This window comes from Gadus morhua, chromosome 17 (genome assembly GCF_902167405.1).
Source record: "Gadus morhua chromosome 17, gadMor3.0, whole genome shotgun sequence".
NCBI lineage: Eukaryota > Metazoa > Chordata > Actinopteri > Gadiformes > Gadidae > Gadus > Gadus morhua.
Genome location: NC_044064.1, coordinates 20,098,005 through 20,112,833, shown reverse-complemented (window position 1 = coordinate 20,112,833; position 14,829 = coordinate 20,098,005). Strand labels below are relative to the sequence as shown.

Here is a 14,829-nt window from a genome sequence, read left to right as displayed (position 1 = left end):
TCCTTATGGATCCATCACGTTCTTTATGGACTCCTTATGGATCCATCACGTTTTATATGGACTGCTTATGGATCCATCACGTTCTTTATGGATTTCAGAAACGTGGATGCAAAAATACAGTACAGGACAGTTGCCAGGTTAATGCGAAAACTGAAACCAAATGCAAATGCAAATGCAGAAGCTCAAAAATATTTATCTACTTCTCAGGAGGAAATGGGGAAAACAAAAAGGGCACAAGGCCGCTGATGACAAAAGCCAAAAGAGAAAAGAAAGCCAGGTCCCCATTCAGGAGAGCAGGCCAGGGGCAGGCAAAGTAAAAACGTAGATAAATCCGGAATAGGGCGGACAAGCAGGCAGGCAGGAACATGGCAGAACAAACTGACTAGCCGAGCAAGTCTGGGCAGTAACAACCCAACCAGGAACCGGGGAGCAGGGCCAGAAGGCAGGAAGCAGACCGATGGACAACCACAAAGAGAGACCAGCAGGGGGAGGCAATGAGTCCAAGATTAGTAGTAGAAGAACACGAAAACAAACCAATACAAATAGAAAATAATCAGCAGAAAGAATGTCCCTCACTCTGCTCCCTGGACCAGTGTCCCCTCTACCTGGTGGGGGGCGTTGGGCCTGAGGCTGAGCCTCACTCTGAGTCCTGTCCCCTCTAGGCTCCCTGTACCTGCACCAGTGTCCCCTCTACCTGGTGGGGGGCGTTGGGCCTGAGGCTGAGCCTCACTCTGAGTCCTGTCCCCTCTAGGCTCCCTGTACCTGCACCAGTGTCCCCTCTACCTGGTGGGGGGTGTTGGGCCTGAGGCTGAGCCTCACTCTGAGTCCTGTCCCCTCTAGGCTCCCTGTACCTGCACCAGTGTTCCTCCCAGCGCCTCATCCCCGTCTACCTGGTGGTGGTGGGGGTGTTCGGCCTGATGCTCAGCCTGCTCAGCTGCCTGCCCTGCTCCCAGCAGGCGGAGGACGGCTCCAGCACGGCGCTCGGCCGTGTGTGTGCCACCTGGAACTCCCTGACCTCGCTCTTCCTCTTCTGCTGGTTCATCGCCGGTACGCTCCCGTTGTAGTCCTTGGTTCACACGACCCTCGTCGTGGAAAGATGGACCGTATGATATGCAAAGGACAGAACCTTGTTTACCATTGTATTACTGCATTTAAAAGGCATTTGATTAAGTTCTTGTGCCTGGTGATATCTCCCTTCCTCTCTCTGATTGAAAGGTGCTCTGTTAGTTAGCCTTCACGTGCCACTGTGCACTAGAGGTCTGATACCCAGTTCAATCTACTGACCGTGGTGTAGATTCCTTTAACTGTTGTGCAGCGTCGTCCACTCTGCCCCCCCCCCCCCCCCCCCCCTTTCCTTCTTAATAAATACACAAATGGACTGTCATGAAGTGCCTTTAAAATACATTAAATCATTAAGCCTGTGCATTGTTGTGTCCACCCGTTTACAAGAGTGGAATTGACCCAATCGACCCTAATTGCTCTCAGAGCAATACCAGCTAATAGCCTGGTAGAAGCCGACCGCTAGCTGCTGTTTGTACCGGTTCTTACAGTAGTGTTCAATCACATGCCCGCGCTTCTGGTTAATGGTTAATGCTAACAGTAAGCATGTTGTGTTAAATGACTCTTCTTGTGCTGCATGCCGTCGTCCCTACAGGAAATGTGTGGATCTACTCCATCTACCAGCCCAACTACAACCGCACCACCACGGCCGTGGAGCCATACTGCCACAAGACGCTGTACCTGTTTGCCTTCTGGACCACCACGCTGCTGTACATCCTGCTGGGCCTGTTCCTGCTCGGGGGGTGCTGCACTCTGCTGTGCTTCTGCGCCTTCGGCCGGGCCGACCCCGACGACAACGTCTAGACTCAAGGCCCGCGGTTATCAAATTAGAAATAAAGTCTTGCTTGTTGCCATTTTTTAAGAACGATGCCCATTTTCTCTTTAGGTATGGTGATGATACAATTGGGTTGTACTGTAAGTCACTGAGTTGTGGAGACGACCACATTTGAAGCCATAGATAATTTAGAATCATGATTGAAGCTTTTTTAAGTTTGTTCCATGATTTAGTTTTTCTTTTATTTGTGCAGTAATGACATGTCTCTGCCATAGGACGATGATGGTGTGAGTGTTATTGTGCTATTTTGCAGTAGGGAGAGTTTGGAATTTTAGCTTGAATTATTTTGTTTATATTTATGTTACTGTTTACGTGGCGAGAAAGAATCTTTCAATGTTTTAAGTTAAATCTAATACAATGTATGAACATTGTTAAAGTTAACGGTGAAGATATTAGACACCAACCACTGCCTTTCGATAAATGATATGCATCGTTTAATCACAGAAATAAAATTTACATACAAAATATCTTCTAATATCTTCTGTTACGTTTATTTCTCTCTTTACGTTCTAAAACGTTTTCATATTGTTGACGTCAGTATTTCTACCCTTAGTCATTCATACAGGATGTTTATGACCCTATTTCCCCTCTATTTGAGTGTAAAGGTGAGGTAGGGACAGCATTGCTTCTCTGGTTAGTGACCAGGCCAGTGATGTCAGCAGGTCTTCCGGACGTAATTGGCCAGCGCCTTGGCGTGGGCAGGCTTATAGAGGAGAGTGAAGCTGGAGGGTGTCAGCAGTCCTCCACCCTGGGAGTCCACCTTCCCCATCAACACATAGGTCCGACCTGAGAGAGGGGGTGGATTCAGATACATGTTGTTAAGGAGCAGGCCTTCGTCTATCGCTCTGGGACAGCAGGCAGGTTAGAACTACGGACGGTAGGGGCTGGTCGATTTACATTTACATTGAGGGGATCTTTCTGACGCTAGAATCCAAGCATCTTCCAACCATTAATTCACAGGCCGACGGCGGCGTAAACCATGAAAGGCAACAGCCAGCTCGTCAGGAGCAGTCGGGGTGAGGCGTCTCGCTCAGGGACACCTCGACACACACCAGTAGGAGCCCTAGCCCGTAGCCTCACCTGTCTGCAGGCCAGGACACCTCCTGCAGGTGGAGCTGAGCTTTACGGAGACGGCGGGACCAGTCTTGAGGAGCTTCAGGCCTCCTGTCTTGTAAGCCTTGATAACGGACACCTCCGCCACCACGCTGCCCCTGGCCCCGGGCGTCAGAGAGGAAACCCTGCCCGCGATCACTGGGGGTGGGACGAGAGGGTGAGGGGAGAGAGGGCTGAGTCAGAGAGTGAGGGAGGGTTGGGAGAGTACAGCCTCTAATACCAACACCAGGCCAAAGAAGGCACATGCTGCTTTTGCTGCACTGTTTATGATGCAAGAGCAATGTTTTGAAGCGTGAACCAGGATCGCGCCTCAGGGTGACGTAATATTATTCTGAAGTGTTAAAAAGGCACCATGTATACTGAAAAATACACTGAATAAATCCCCTTAAAAGGTCCACCCACTCATGTAAATGTGTTCCTCAGCAGTGGAATACTTCTTAATGAAATTGGAAACAAGGCATCTTTCTGTTTTTGGCTTCAGGCCCAGGCTCTTCAATGACACGGTAGTACTTCAGATACGAGATAAGGATGGAGGTGACTCACCGTAGTCCTGTGGGCAGAAGTTGGACTGCAGGGTTCCTATTCGTTTGCACGCTTGGTTACACTGCGGGTTCACAGATGCTAGAACTGCAGCGAAACGTGTAGTCAATGAAGACCCAGAAACTCATGGGCACACAAGTAAACATTGTACCTAATGAACTTCCACTGACACTTACGTTTCTTAATCAGGGCTGGTTTCTTGGTCGTGGTCTTGCCGTCTACAGGTTTAGCTGGAACTTTAGGCTTGCCCTTTGGTGGGATGTTAGGTTTCACCACGGGTTTAGCGCCGATTTGAACCGCTCCTTTATGAGTCGGCCTCACTGGCGTGGCTAGCGGTTTTGGGGTGGGCTTAACCTTAGATTTAGCTTTCGAGGGCTTTACTGTAGATTTCATGCTTGGTTTTGGCGTCGGTTTGAACTTGTTCAACTTTGTTTTTGCCGTGGCTTTAAGCTTGAAATTAGGCCATGGCTTTGCTGTAGTTTTAATCCTGGGCTTATACGCCTTAGGTTTAGCAACTTTTGGTTTAGCGGTGGGTTTGGCTACTTTGGGTTTGTGAGTGGGTTTAGCTGCTTTGGGTTTAGCGGGGGGTTTAGCTACTTTAGGTTTGGGGGTGGGTTTAGCTACTTTGGGTTTAGCTACTTTAGGTTTAGCACTAGGTTTAGCTGCTTTGGGTTTAGCGCTAGGTTTAGCTGCTTTGGGTTTAGCTTTAGGTTTAGCTACAGGGCGTCTGGCTGCCGGTCTGGTCCCAGGTCTCGGTCTGGGCTTGGGGGTGGGTCTGGTGGGCTTGGGGGTGGGTTGGGATGCTGGTCTCTGGGTCCTGGAGACCGTGTTGGGGCTGTAGATGAAGTCCCCCCTGGGGCCGGGGGCCCGCGCCCCCCGGGGCACGCTGGAGTAGAACGCCATGAAGCCATCAGAGGTCACGCTGAGGTCGGACACAAACTGCACCAGCAACTCGTTGCCGTTGGTCATGATGGTTCTGTGGAGAGGAAGAGGAAGAAAGCGAGAGAGGAGGAAGAGAGGAGGAGAAAGGGAGGAGGAGAGAGAAGAGGGGAGGAGAAAGGGAGGAGGAGAGGCAAGAGGAAAGAGGGCAGGAGAAAAGAGGAAAATAAAACAGACCACAGAATAGAATAAAACAGTAATAATAAAATCTGATGAAAGGTCAAAAATAGGAACAGAAGAGAAAGGGTGGATAATAAGCATATACAAACACGGTGAAACACACACGCACACTCACACACACACACACACACACGCACACACACACACACACACACACACACACACACACACACACACACACAAGCACAGACAAGCATTGCCTACTCAGATTGGCATGTGAAAATACAGCGAGTCAAAGAGACGTGAAAGAAACGTGGTTTCCTGGCCACGCGGCCTCCTCCTCATCCTCACCCCGGCGCCGTGTCCCCGCAGAACTTCCCGATGCGCCGCGAGTCGTCCCTCTCGCCACCATTGAAGAACGCCACGTAGTCGTAGCGACAGTAGGTGTCTGGCTCCAAGTCCAGTTTGGCGAACTTCACCTCGATCACCTGTTACGACGCGCACACACACAGACATACACACATGCACACACAGACTCACACACACGCACACACATACGCACACTCACGCACACACACACACGACATGGACACGCAAACACAGAAACATACTCGCACTCACACTCATGGACACACACATACATAAACACACATGCACAGAGACACACAATGATATACACAAAAAATAAAACATTGTTTTCTTGTGCAGATGAAAGATTTGGTCACGTTTAGAACGAGTGGGTTGTGGAGGCCAAAGATCTACATCTACAGAAGGTACAGAAAGATATTCTCTCTCTCTCTCCCTCTTTTGCTCTATTCAATACAACTCAATCAAGCTTTATTGACTTGCATTTAAATGAACGTTTTGCCAAAACATGGAAATAAAGATAAAAATTCATAAATGCAGTACATATGTATATTTTCTCCCTCTCTCTCACACCAGTTCCATTTCTCCGTCTCCCTCTCTCATTATAACTCTCACTCTACCTCTCTCCCTCTCTCTCACACACACACACACACACACACACACACGCCTCCTCAAAGAGGCTATTCATCCTCGACAAGGCCACAGTCAGTCAGGTGGGAAGGAAGCGCACACACATAAACACAGACACACATACGCACACACACTCCGACACCCAACCATACCACATACACACACACACACGCACAGCACACACGACACAAACCCGCACAAACCACAAACATACAGTATACACACACCGGCACATACATGCACAGACGCACGCACAGAATCACACACATGCCCGCACACACGCCTGCACAAACGCAAACACGCAAACTTGCAGAAACACACACACACACATTCGCACACACACACACACACACACATACTCTTAAACATACCCTTGCAATGTCTAAAACCTGATTCAACACCTGATTCAACACCTGATTCAACACCTGAATCGACGCCTGATTCGACGCCTGAATCGGCACCTCATTTTATGCCTAATTCAGCCCCTGGTTCAACACTTGGTTCAGCACCTGGTTCGGCCCCTGGTTCAACACCTGGTTCGGCACCTGGTTCGGCACCTGGTTCGGCCCCTGGTTCAGCCCCTGGTTCAGCACCTGGTTCAACACCTGGTTCAGCCCCTGGTTCAACACCTGGTTCAACACCTGGTTCAGCCCCTGATTCAGCACCTGGTTCAGCACCTGGTTCAGCACCTGGTTCAGCCCCTGGTTCGACACCTGGTTCGGCACCTGGTTCAACACCTGGTTCAGCACCTGGTTCAGCACCTGGTTCAACACCTGGTTCAGCCCCTGGTTCAACACCTGGTTCAACACCTGGTTCAGCCCCTGGTTCAGCCCCTGGTACAACCCCTGGTTCGGCACCTGGTTCGGCACCTGGTTCGGCACCTGGTTCAACACCTTGTTCGGCACCTGGTTCAACACCTGGTTCAACACCTGGTTCGGCACCTGGTTCAACACCTGTTCCACGCTGAGCTTAAACCGGATTCACGCACAAGAGCCAGTAAAGTGGAGGGCAGCCCTGGCCTACAGGGGGATGTTGGCGCGGGATGGGGATTGGCTCACATTACTGGGCTCCACAGAGATGTGCCAGGAGCAGCTGATGCCTGCTGGGTAATCAGAGGTGGGCCAGTTGGGTGTCTGGACGGAGCCCTGCTCCTTGGTCAGCCGGCCCCCGCAGAACTGGTTCTCTGGGGAGGGACACACACACACACACACACAAACCCAAACACAGAACACACACACACACACACACACACACACACACACACACACACACACACACACACACACACACACACACACACACACACACACACACACAAATACACACGCAGAACATACACATCACACACACATACTCAGACACGCACACATACACACACACACACACTCATACACACACAGATCACACACATTATACACACATGCTCACACAAACATTGCACCACACATACAACGACATTGCTGTTGATCTAGTTGTTTTTCTTGTTCTACTCACTTCACACTTCAGGCCGAAATAACTGCTACTACCGTTTGTGTGTGTGTTTGTGTCTGTTCATGTGTGTGTGTGTGTGTGTGTGTGTGTGTGTGTGTGGGTCTGTTCATGTGTGTCTGTGTGTATGTGTGTGTGTTCCTGTGCTTGTGCGTGTGTTAGTGTGTGTGTGTCTGTGGGGGTCTGTTCATGTCTGTGTGTGTGTGTGTGTGTGTGTGTGTGTGTGTGTGTGTGTGTGTTCCTGTGTGTGTTTGTGTGTGTGTGTGTGTGTGTGTGTGTGTTTGTGTGTGTTTGCATGTGTGTTCCTGTGTGTGTGTGTGTGTGTGTGTGTGTATGTTCCTGTGTGCGTGTGTGTGTGTGAGGTTCATGAACACACCTTCCACGTGGGGCTTCCCGGCGCTGAAGAAGGCCACGAAGCCGCGTCCGGCGGTGCTGCCGTCGGCCACCATGGTGAGCATCATGGTGTTGGAGGTGGCGATCAGCGCCCCGGGCCGGAAGGTCCCGCAGAAGCGTCCGAGCCGCTGCACCAGGCGCGTGTGTCCGTTGAACACGTCCAGGTAGTCGTAGCGACAGGTGGCGTCCGCCTCCATGTCAAACAGCCGGAAGGACAGCATGACCACGTGGCCCGCCGGGACCTGGGGGGGGGGGGGTGTTTGGAAGTGTGGAAGTGTGTGTACGTTTGTGTGTGTATGTGTGTGTGTGTGTGATTGTGTGGGCACACGTATGCATGTGTGTGTGTGTGTGTGCGTGTAAGTGTGTGTAATTGGAGTGTGTGTGTGTGTGTTGGTGTGTGCGTGTTTGTGTGTGTGTGTTTGTGTGTGTGTGGGTGTGCGCACACACACGGATGTGTGGGTGTGTTAGGGGGGAGCAGAGATTTACAATTGATTAGATATTAGTACAGTTGAACAAATATTAGTTATTGTGATTGTGTTACCGTGAGATGTTATGCAATAGAAAAGAGGCAGGAAGTCACACGAGGGCTTTTGACCTAGAGTCTTAAGGGTTAGGGTTAGGGTTAGGGATAGGGGTTAGGGTTAGGGTTAGGACACTTCTCATGTGGCTTCAGTTCAGAGCAGCACCGATCCACAGTTATTGTTCCTCCTCAAGGCTGTAGAAACAGGGTTCTACAGGCCTACAATCAAAATAGAATACATGTTATGTTTGGACAATAGATAACACATTAGCGCCAATTCTTTACATATATTTCAATTATATTTGTTGTTTGTGTATTTTATTTATATATAGATAAAAAAAGAAAATCTGAAATGATAAGAGCAAATGGGGGGCAACTTGTGGACCAGGGGCCACCTCAATTCAGAAATATAAAGATGTATTGTGTATTATCTAATCAAGGGATAGCCCCATACCACTTTCCCTTCCAATACCGACCCCGATGCCGCAGCTTTGGCTGTCTGCCGATACCAGCGTCAGTGCGATGCTTTGTTTTACTCTTGTGTTATTGTCTGTTGTTATCACGTGACACGCTGCGTGCATCGGATATTATTTTGTCCTCCCTCCCGATTCCAATCCAGCGTACTGGGCCATTATCGGCCGATATAAATGCCGTAGATCGGATCGGCACATCCCTAATTGAATGTATGTGTCTATCAGCCTGAAATCCAATTATAAGCCTAATTCTATTTTCATTCTAAGCCTGAATTCCAGTTTCGCTCTCAGCCTATAAGGAGAAGCGGTCAGTATCAGGGTGCGTGAGCTCCCTGAAGGACGTGGCACTGTGGCAGTGGAAGTGAGATGACGACTCAAATGGCGACCCTAAATACAATTTGGAGCCCATCCACTCGATTCATTGTTGTGAGTCCGTTTATGAGGTTGTGTATCAGACGGTGGGCTGATGAGTGGAAGGCCCTCTGGCGAAGGTTAATTATTAAGTTTCTAATTCAACGTTTGATGAACACAGGTAATGCCGCCATTAGAAGACTCTTGGATACTTCAACCTGGCTGACAGGACATGAAACAGATCTTTAAGGACGGTGTGTGTGGATGAGGGTAGTCATGGCCTCTGCTGCGCTGGCCAGTGTAGCAAAGGCCATGACTACCCTCCCCCCTTCAAATCTGGTTGATTGATGCTGAACATGGAGCATGGTGCTCCACTGCCATCTAGGAGGTATCCCAGTGTGTGTGGAGACGGCTGGTTCAACCTGTGCACTGAGGACTCAATGCCCAACAGGTGTGCAGCCTCCCCCACCCCAGAGTCCAGGCAGACTGTGGTGAGGCTGCCTCGACCAGCCATCCTCCACACACACTCTCTCAGACATTCAGCCCACCGTCACCTTGAGACACCTCGCTGAGCAGAGGGACGGGCATCACACCCAGAACCTTTGGGTTGTGATACCATCACCCCTTTCTAAAGGCGCTGAAGGGAAGATTTAGGATCTTTGTAGTCTGGTATTCATTTGTTTGAAAGGCATCACCATCCGTCTGCTATTGGTGAGTAAAACACACAAAATCGGAGAGAAAGTGGAGACAATAGAGATAATAGACACGCCCAACTCAGTCCTGACCAACAGGGCATGTCTGATGCCCAACCTGATTCCTGATTCAATCTTGGAGGTTGTGGGGTTTCTCTCTGTTTGCCGGGTTAGGATTAGGGTTAGGGTTAGGGTTGGGGGGGGGGGCAGACTCACGGTGATGTACCAGGTAATGCCCTGCTTTAAGGGGGGGGGGGGGGGGGGGCAGACTCACGGTGATGTACCAGGTGCATTTACTGTTGGGCTGGTATTGGTTGGGGAAGCCCTCACTCGCTACGAAGCCTGAGTCCGTCACCAGGTGACCCCCACATTGGAAGACCGGCCTGGAGGGAGGGAGGGGGAGGGGGGTGGGAGGGAGAGAGGGAGGGGAGAGAGGGAGGGAGGGAGGGAGGGAGAGAGAGAGGGAGAGAGAGAGGGAGGGGGTGGGAGGGAGAGAGGGAGGGGAGAGAGGGAGGGAGGGAGGGAGGGGAGAGGGAGAGAGAGAGGGAGGGAGGGGGAGGGGGTGGGAGGGAGAGAGGGAGGGGAGAGAGGGAGAGAGAGAGGGAGGGAGGGAGGGAGGGAGAGAGGGAGAGAGGGAGGGAGGGGGTGGGAGGGAGAGAGGGAGGGGAGAGAGGGAGGGAGGGAGGGAGGGGAGAGGGAGAGAGAGAGGGAGGGAGGGGGAGGGGGTGGGAGGGAGAGAGGGAGGGGAAAGGGAGAGAGGGAGGGGAAAGGGAGAGAGGGAGGGAGGGGGAGGGAGGGAGGGAGGGAGAGAGGGAGAGGAGAGGGAGGGAGGAAGACAGTGGGGAGGGAGGGATCCATGGGAGGGTAAGGAAGGAAAGAAGGAAGGAAGGGGAGCGGAAAGGGTCAATATGTAGGGCTGAGGGCAAACATGATATTGATTTATATATAACATACAAACATCATTTTTATTAAACACACATGAATGTGTGTGCATTCTTCTTCAACAGTATTATCGGTAGGAACTGTTGGGAGCAGAGGTCCCTTCCTACTCTGTGGACTCACACACACACACACACACGCACGCACACACACACACACACACACACACACACACACACACACACACACACACACACACACACACACACACACACACACACACACACACACACACACACACACACACACACACAATGGCCTCCAAGCTGACTTCAAAGGGTTTCAGACGCATCACTTTTGAGTCTGTAAATCTTTAAATCAGTGTGGTTTAAACCACTAGTCTACCACACCCACTTGTCAATAAGTCCTGCTGGCTAACATCAGGCTAACACTTTTAGCCCGGAATACATTATACATTCTAAGATGAGAAGGGATCGTACCCCCGGAGGAGGAGGAGACATGGAGGAGGAAGGGATTGGACCCCCGGAGGAGGAGGAGACATGGAGGAGGAAACATGGAGGAGGAAGGGATTGGACCCCCGGAGGAGGAGACATGGAGGAGGAGACATGGAGGAGGAAGGGAATGGACCCCCGGAGGAGGAGACATGGAGGAGGAGACATGGAGGAGGAAGGGAATGGACCCCCGGAGGAGGAGACATGGAGGAGGAGACATGGAGGAGGAAGGGATTGTACCCCCGGAGCTGAGCTGCCGCCGACAGTCCGCAGCTCAGCTCCCGGAGTTCAATCCCTCTCTCCTCCATGTCGCGGTTCAATATGGACTTCAGGGAGTCAAGGCCAAAGTTCCTTCCCCCCAATTCTTCTCAACCATGGCCGAGATATCTCCCACTAGAGTCTTTACTTGTGGAAGTGCCAGAGACGTCAGACGCAGTCTTTATGATTCATAATATTATCCGAGGCGCACATAGCTTTTGGCCCTGATATTAGATATATTATATAGATACCTTTATATTATATATTATTATTATTAATATTATATTATATGATATAGATATAGAGCTCCAGGAGTCCGCACATGGCAACAATCCCTTCTCCTCCATGCTGTGGTTCAGTCTGACAGCTCATTGGGCAGCAGCTCATTTGCATTAAAGCTACAGACACCAGAAGCAGCGCGCTCTGAAGGGACTGAAACAGAGGGGGATAGCGGTCGGCTGCATTTTTTTTCCCTAAAAGCTATTTCCAGCAAACAGCTTCAAAAATGTTTTTCTGGAACTCATATACTATGTTTACTTGTTGGGAAAACACCATAATATGTCTCCTCTAAACATCTCCACAAGATTATTTGAAATATGATTAGGTCGTGTGTCCTTTTGGTCAGGGTTTAATTTTGGCTAGAACTTGAAAGCTACCTGTCTAGATTTAGAAGAGTAAACCAGCCAGAAAGGCGGTTACTGCAACACCTCTGGGCAGGACCACTCAGGTATCGCCCCTTTGTGGCTTCAGCCAATGACAGCGACTGCAATGATCGGTTCTGGCCCTTCTAGAGCTTTGATTTTAGTATTGAAGTTATTCTTTAACAGTGAAGATTCTATGCAACTTCCTTCACCACGATTTCATCTATTCAGGGTTCCTGGGGTTTTGTGGGTAACTCAAGGCAAGGCAGCTGATCTCTGGGCTGAGCGGAGCTCTAAAGACCTTTCAGGTTTTAAAACCTCTTGTAAGGTTTTAAAACCTCTTGTAAGGTTTTAAGAGGGGTTCACTGACCACGACTTTGGCAAATGCAGTTAACAAGCAAAGTACCATGTACAATGTTTCTGCAATGGAAGACCAGTCTACCTTTCAAACAAAGATCCAGAACAGCATTGCTAGTTGGCAAGACCGGGCAAATCTGACACAGACTACAGGAATAACTTAGTGAGAGGGCAGCACACCATCCCACAGTTTAGTCCCTTAAGACTGCTACCAAGAGAGGAAACACACCCACACACGCACGCACGCACGCACACACACACACAAAACGGGTGCCACATGGGCATGTTGATCGGTCATCTCCAACACACAAAAACACACAATTTAGTACTCACACAACCGATCCATGAGAGCTATACACAGGGACAGGACCTGCTCCTCATCCTAGTGCACACACACACACACACACACACACACACACACACACACACACACACACACACACACACACACACACACACACACACACACACACACACACACACACACACACACACACACACACACCCCTCTATCCCCTACCTGGTGTGGTTGAGGGCACTCTGCGCACTGGTCCACCCCAGGGCGACGGTCACAAGGGCCACCAAACTGCACAGCCAGACGTCCATCTCCTCTCAGCCGACAGAGTGATGAGGACGGGGAGGAGAGAGGAGAGGGGGGAGGAGAGAGGAGAGGGGAGGAGAGAGGAGAGGGGGGAGGAGAGAGGAGAGAGTGGGAGAGGCCCGGGAGGGATAGGGATGGAAAGAGAGGGCAGGAGGTGTATATGAATTAGGGAGGGGGGTTCACACTGAAGTTCGAGAGAACTTGAATTATTGGAATGTTGATGTTTAGATAAGACATAAATCGGCGCTGTGTACTGTACCCCGGCCAGGAGTAATGAAAGGACTACAGAGAGTGGTGGTGCACACACAGCCCGGTGTGTGTGTGTGTGTGTGTGTAGGGTATGTTCAACAGGTACGTCAATATATAGGGTGTGTGTGTTTCTGGGCTTCCAGCGGGCGAACAGGCTGCTAGTGTGGCATAATGAGCACTTTCTAAAACCACATTCTCACCTCTCAGAAGGGGTCTTTGGATGGAAACGAGTTTGATGGTGAGAGCTGAATGAGCCAGACGTCTCCCCCTGCACTGTGTTCCATAGATGTAATGTTGAGGGAGATTATATGGGAGATACAGGCTCCGTTTGGACTGAGTCTGAGTGGGGAAAAGTGGCCATTTTGTTTACGGAGAATCCCAATTACCTTTTTAATCAGGACCTTTGCTCTGTAGTTTACTAGACGCTTGGTTGCGGCATGACCACTTCAATCCCAGCCATGACGTGAACTTACTCCAGCTTCAGGGTTACATGAGGCTGGGTGTGGGCTCTGGGTCTAGATGAGGGCATTCCTGTTGGTCTTTTTCAGGCTGTGGTGGCCGCGGCCGGTCTGAGCGGCCAGGAGACTCAAAACAGACCGCGGTTTAAGACGGCCGCCAACTCAACGCCGCAGAAAAACCACCGGAACAGAGAATAGATTCACTACTGGAGGAGCCATGAGACCGAATCCAAACAAAAAGTACAACAATTAAAGTCACCTTTATTGACATTTGTGTAACAAATAATTTAACATAAAGTATTCAAAAGCTGGCGCAGACACCACTGAACCAGCGACACCATCGCAAAGCATGAAAGAGATTATATGATCCATCAGCGCCTCAGAGAGAGAGCGAGAGAGCGAGAGAGTTCACTAAACAATAGTAAACACTGGTCAAACCACGAGTGTGTTCTGGTCCCTCTGTACACTCAAACCCACCCCTCCTTCTAGTCCTGCAGCGGTCCTACTGCCAGCCAGAGCCGTCTCCACTCCTTTCAAAGTAAAAGTCCCCCTGCTGGTTGTTTTTGGTCCTGGCCGAAGGCGTGGTGGTGCATTGGTTCTGCCCCTCTGAGGTTGTCCCATTGTCTCGTTTCCACGGCAACGCTTGACGAGTGAGCAGTGGTGTCCTGTCCAGAGGACAGACCTGTCGCTGCCTCACACACAGTAGAAAAATAGACAATACGTACAAAATAGAATCCCACATTGTTCCCAAAGTGCACTCTGACCAGAGGACTACCGTCCGGCCTTACAGTGGCTCCTCTCACTCCCCTTCTATCTCCACAAGCCTCACAGAGGAAACACTTGGCCTTCCTTCTGACTCCACAAGAGGCCCTGGACGCTTCCACTACCCGGTGCTGAACACCGACCTGTCCCGTGGAAACACATTCGACGTCTTTCACATCATCAAGGGGGCGTGGCTCTGGGCCGCAGGCCCCCCGAGGACAGTCCCTGGGGGCCCCCGTCTCAGACCAGCAGAGTGGGGCGGGGCCTCTGCTGCAACTCACAGCCGGGGGCGTGGCCTCCACGCTGAGAGGAACAGGGGGGCGTGGCCTCCACACTGAGAGGAACAGGGGGGCGTGGCCTCCATGCTGAGGAACAGGGGGGCGTGGCCTCCCCTGCAGCACCACACTCTCAGCAGCGTCCCGTGGCACTCAGAGGAACATAAGACCTGTGTCCACCGGGGGGCCCCTTCAGTGCGTCATGGCCGCCTCGACGGCCCCCGGCCTCCCCTCCCCACCGGCCCCTGAGGTCACTTCCTGCGTCTCCGTCGTCATGTCCTGGTCGCCGCCCCGGCAGCGTTTTTTCGTCTGGCGCTC

General features: G+C 51.0%; 2 protein-coding genes across 4 annotated transcripts in view; both read right to left on the bottom strand.

Moving 5' to 3' along the window:
• Positions 1-2,198: 2,198 nt before the first annotated feature.
• Positions 2,199-12,804, bottom strand: LOC115529353 (procollagen C-endopeptidase enhancer 2). Its single transcript, XM_030338005.1, has 9 exons — positions 12,687-12,804; positions 9,794-9,902; positions 7,467-7,725; positions 6,661-6,785; positions 4,958-5,094; positions 3,724-4,523; positions 3,551-3,634; positions 2,975-3,145; positions 2,199-2,680 (listed from the first exon to the last, which is right to left on the bottom strand). Exons 1-9 carry the CDS (start codon positions 12,770-12,772, stop codon positions 2,550-2,552), a joined length of 1,902 nt encoding a protein of 633 aa, XP_030193865.1. The 5' UTR covers positions 12,773-12,804; the 3' UTR covers positions 2,199-2,549.
• A 911-nt stretch (positions 12,805-13,715) lies between these two features.
• per1b (period circadian clock 1b) overlaps positions 13,716-14,829 on the bottom strand; it is a 14,434-nt gene continuing 13,320 nt past the window's right edge. For all 3 annotated transcript variants that reach the window (XM_030338002.1, XM_030338004.1, XM_030338003.1), the window contains one exon: positions 13,716-14,829. This exon is cut by the window's right edge and continues 87 nt beyond it. In XM_030338002.1, coding sequence (XP_030193862.1) covers positions 14,704-14,829 — 126 coding nt within the window. In that variant the 3' untranslated portion in view covers positions 13,716-14,703.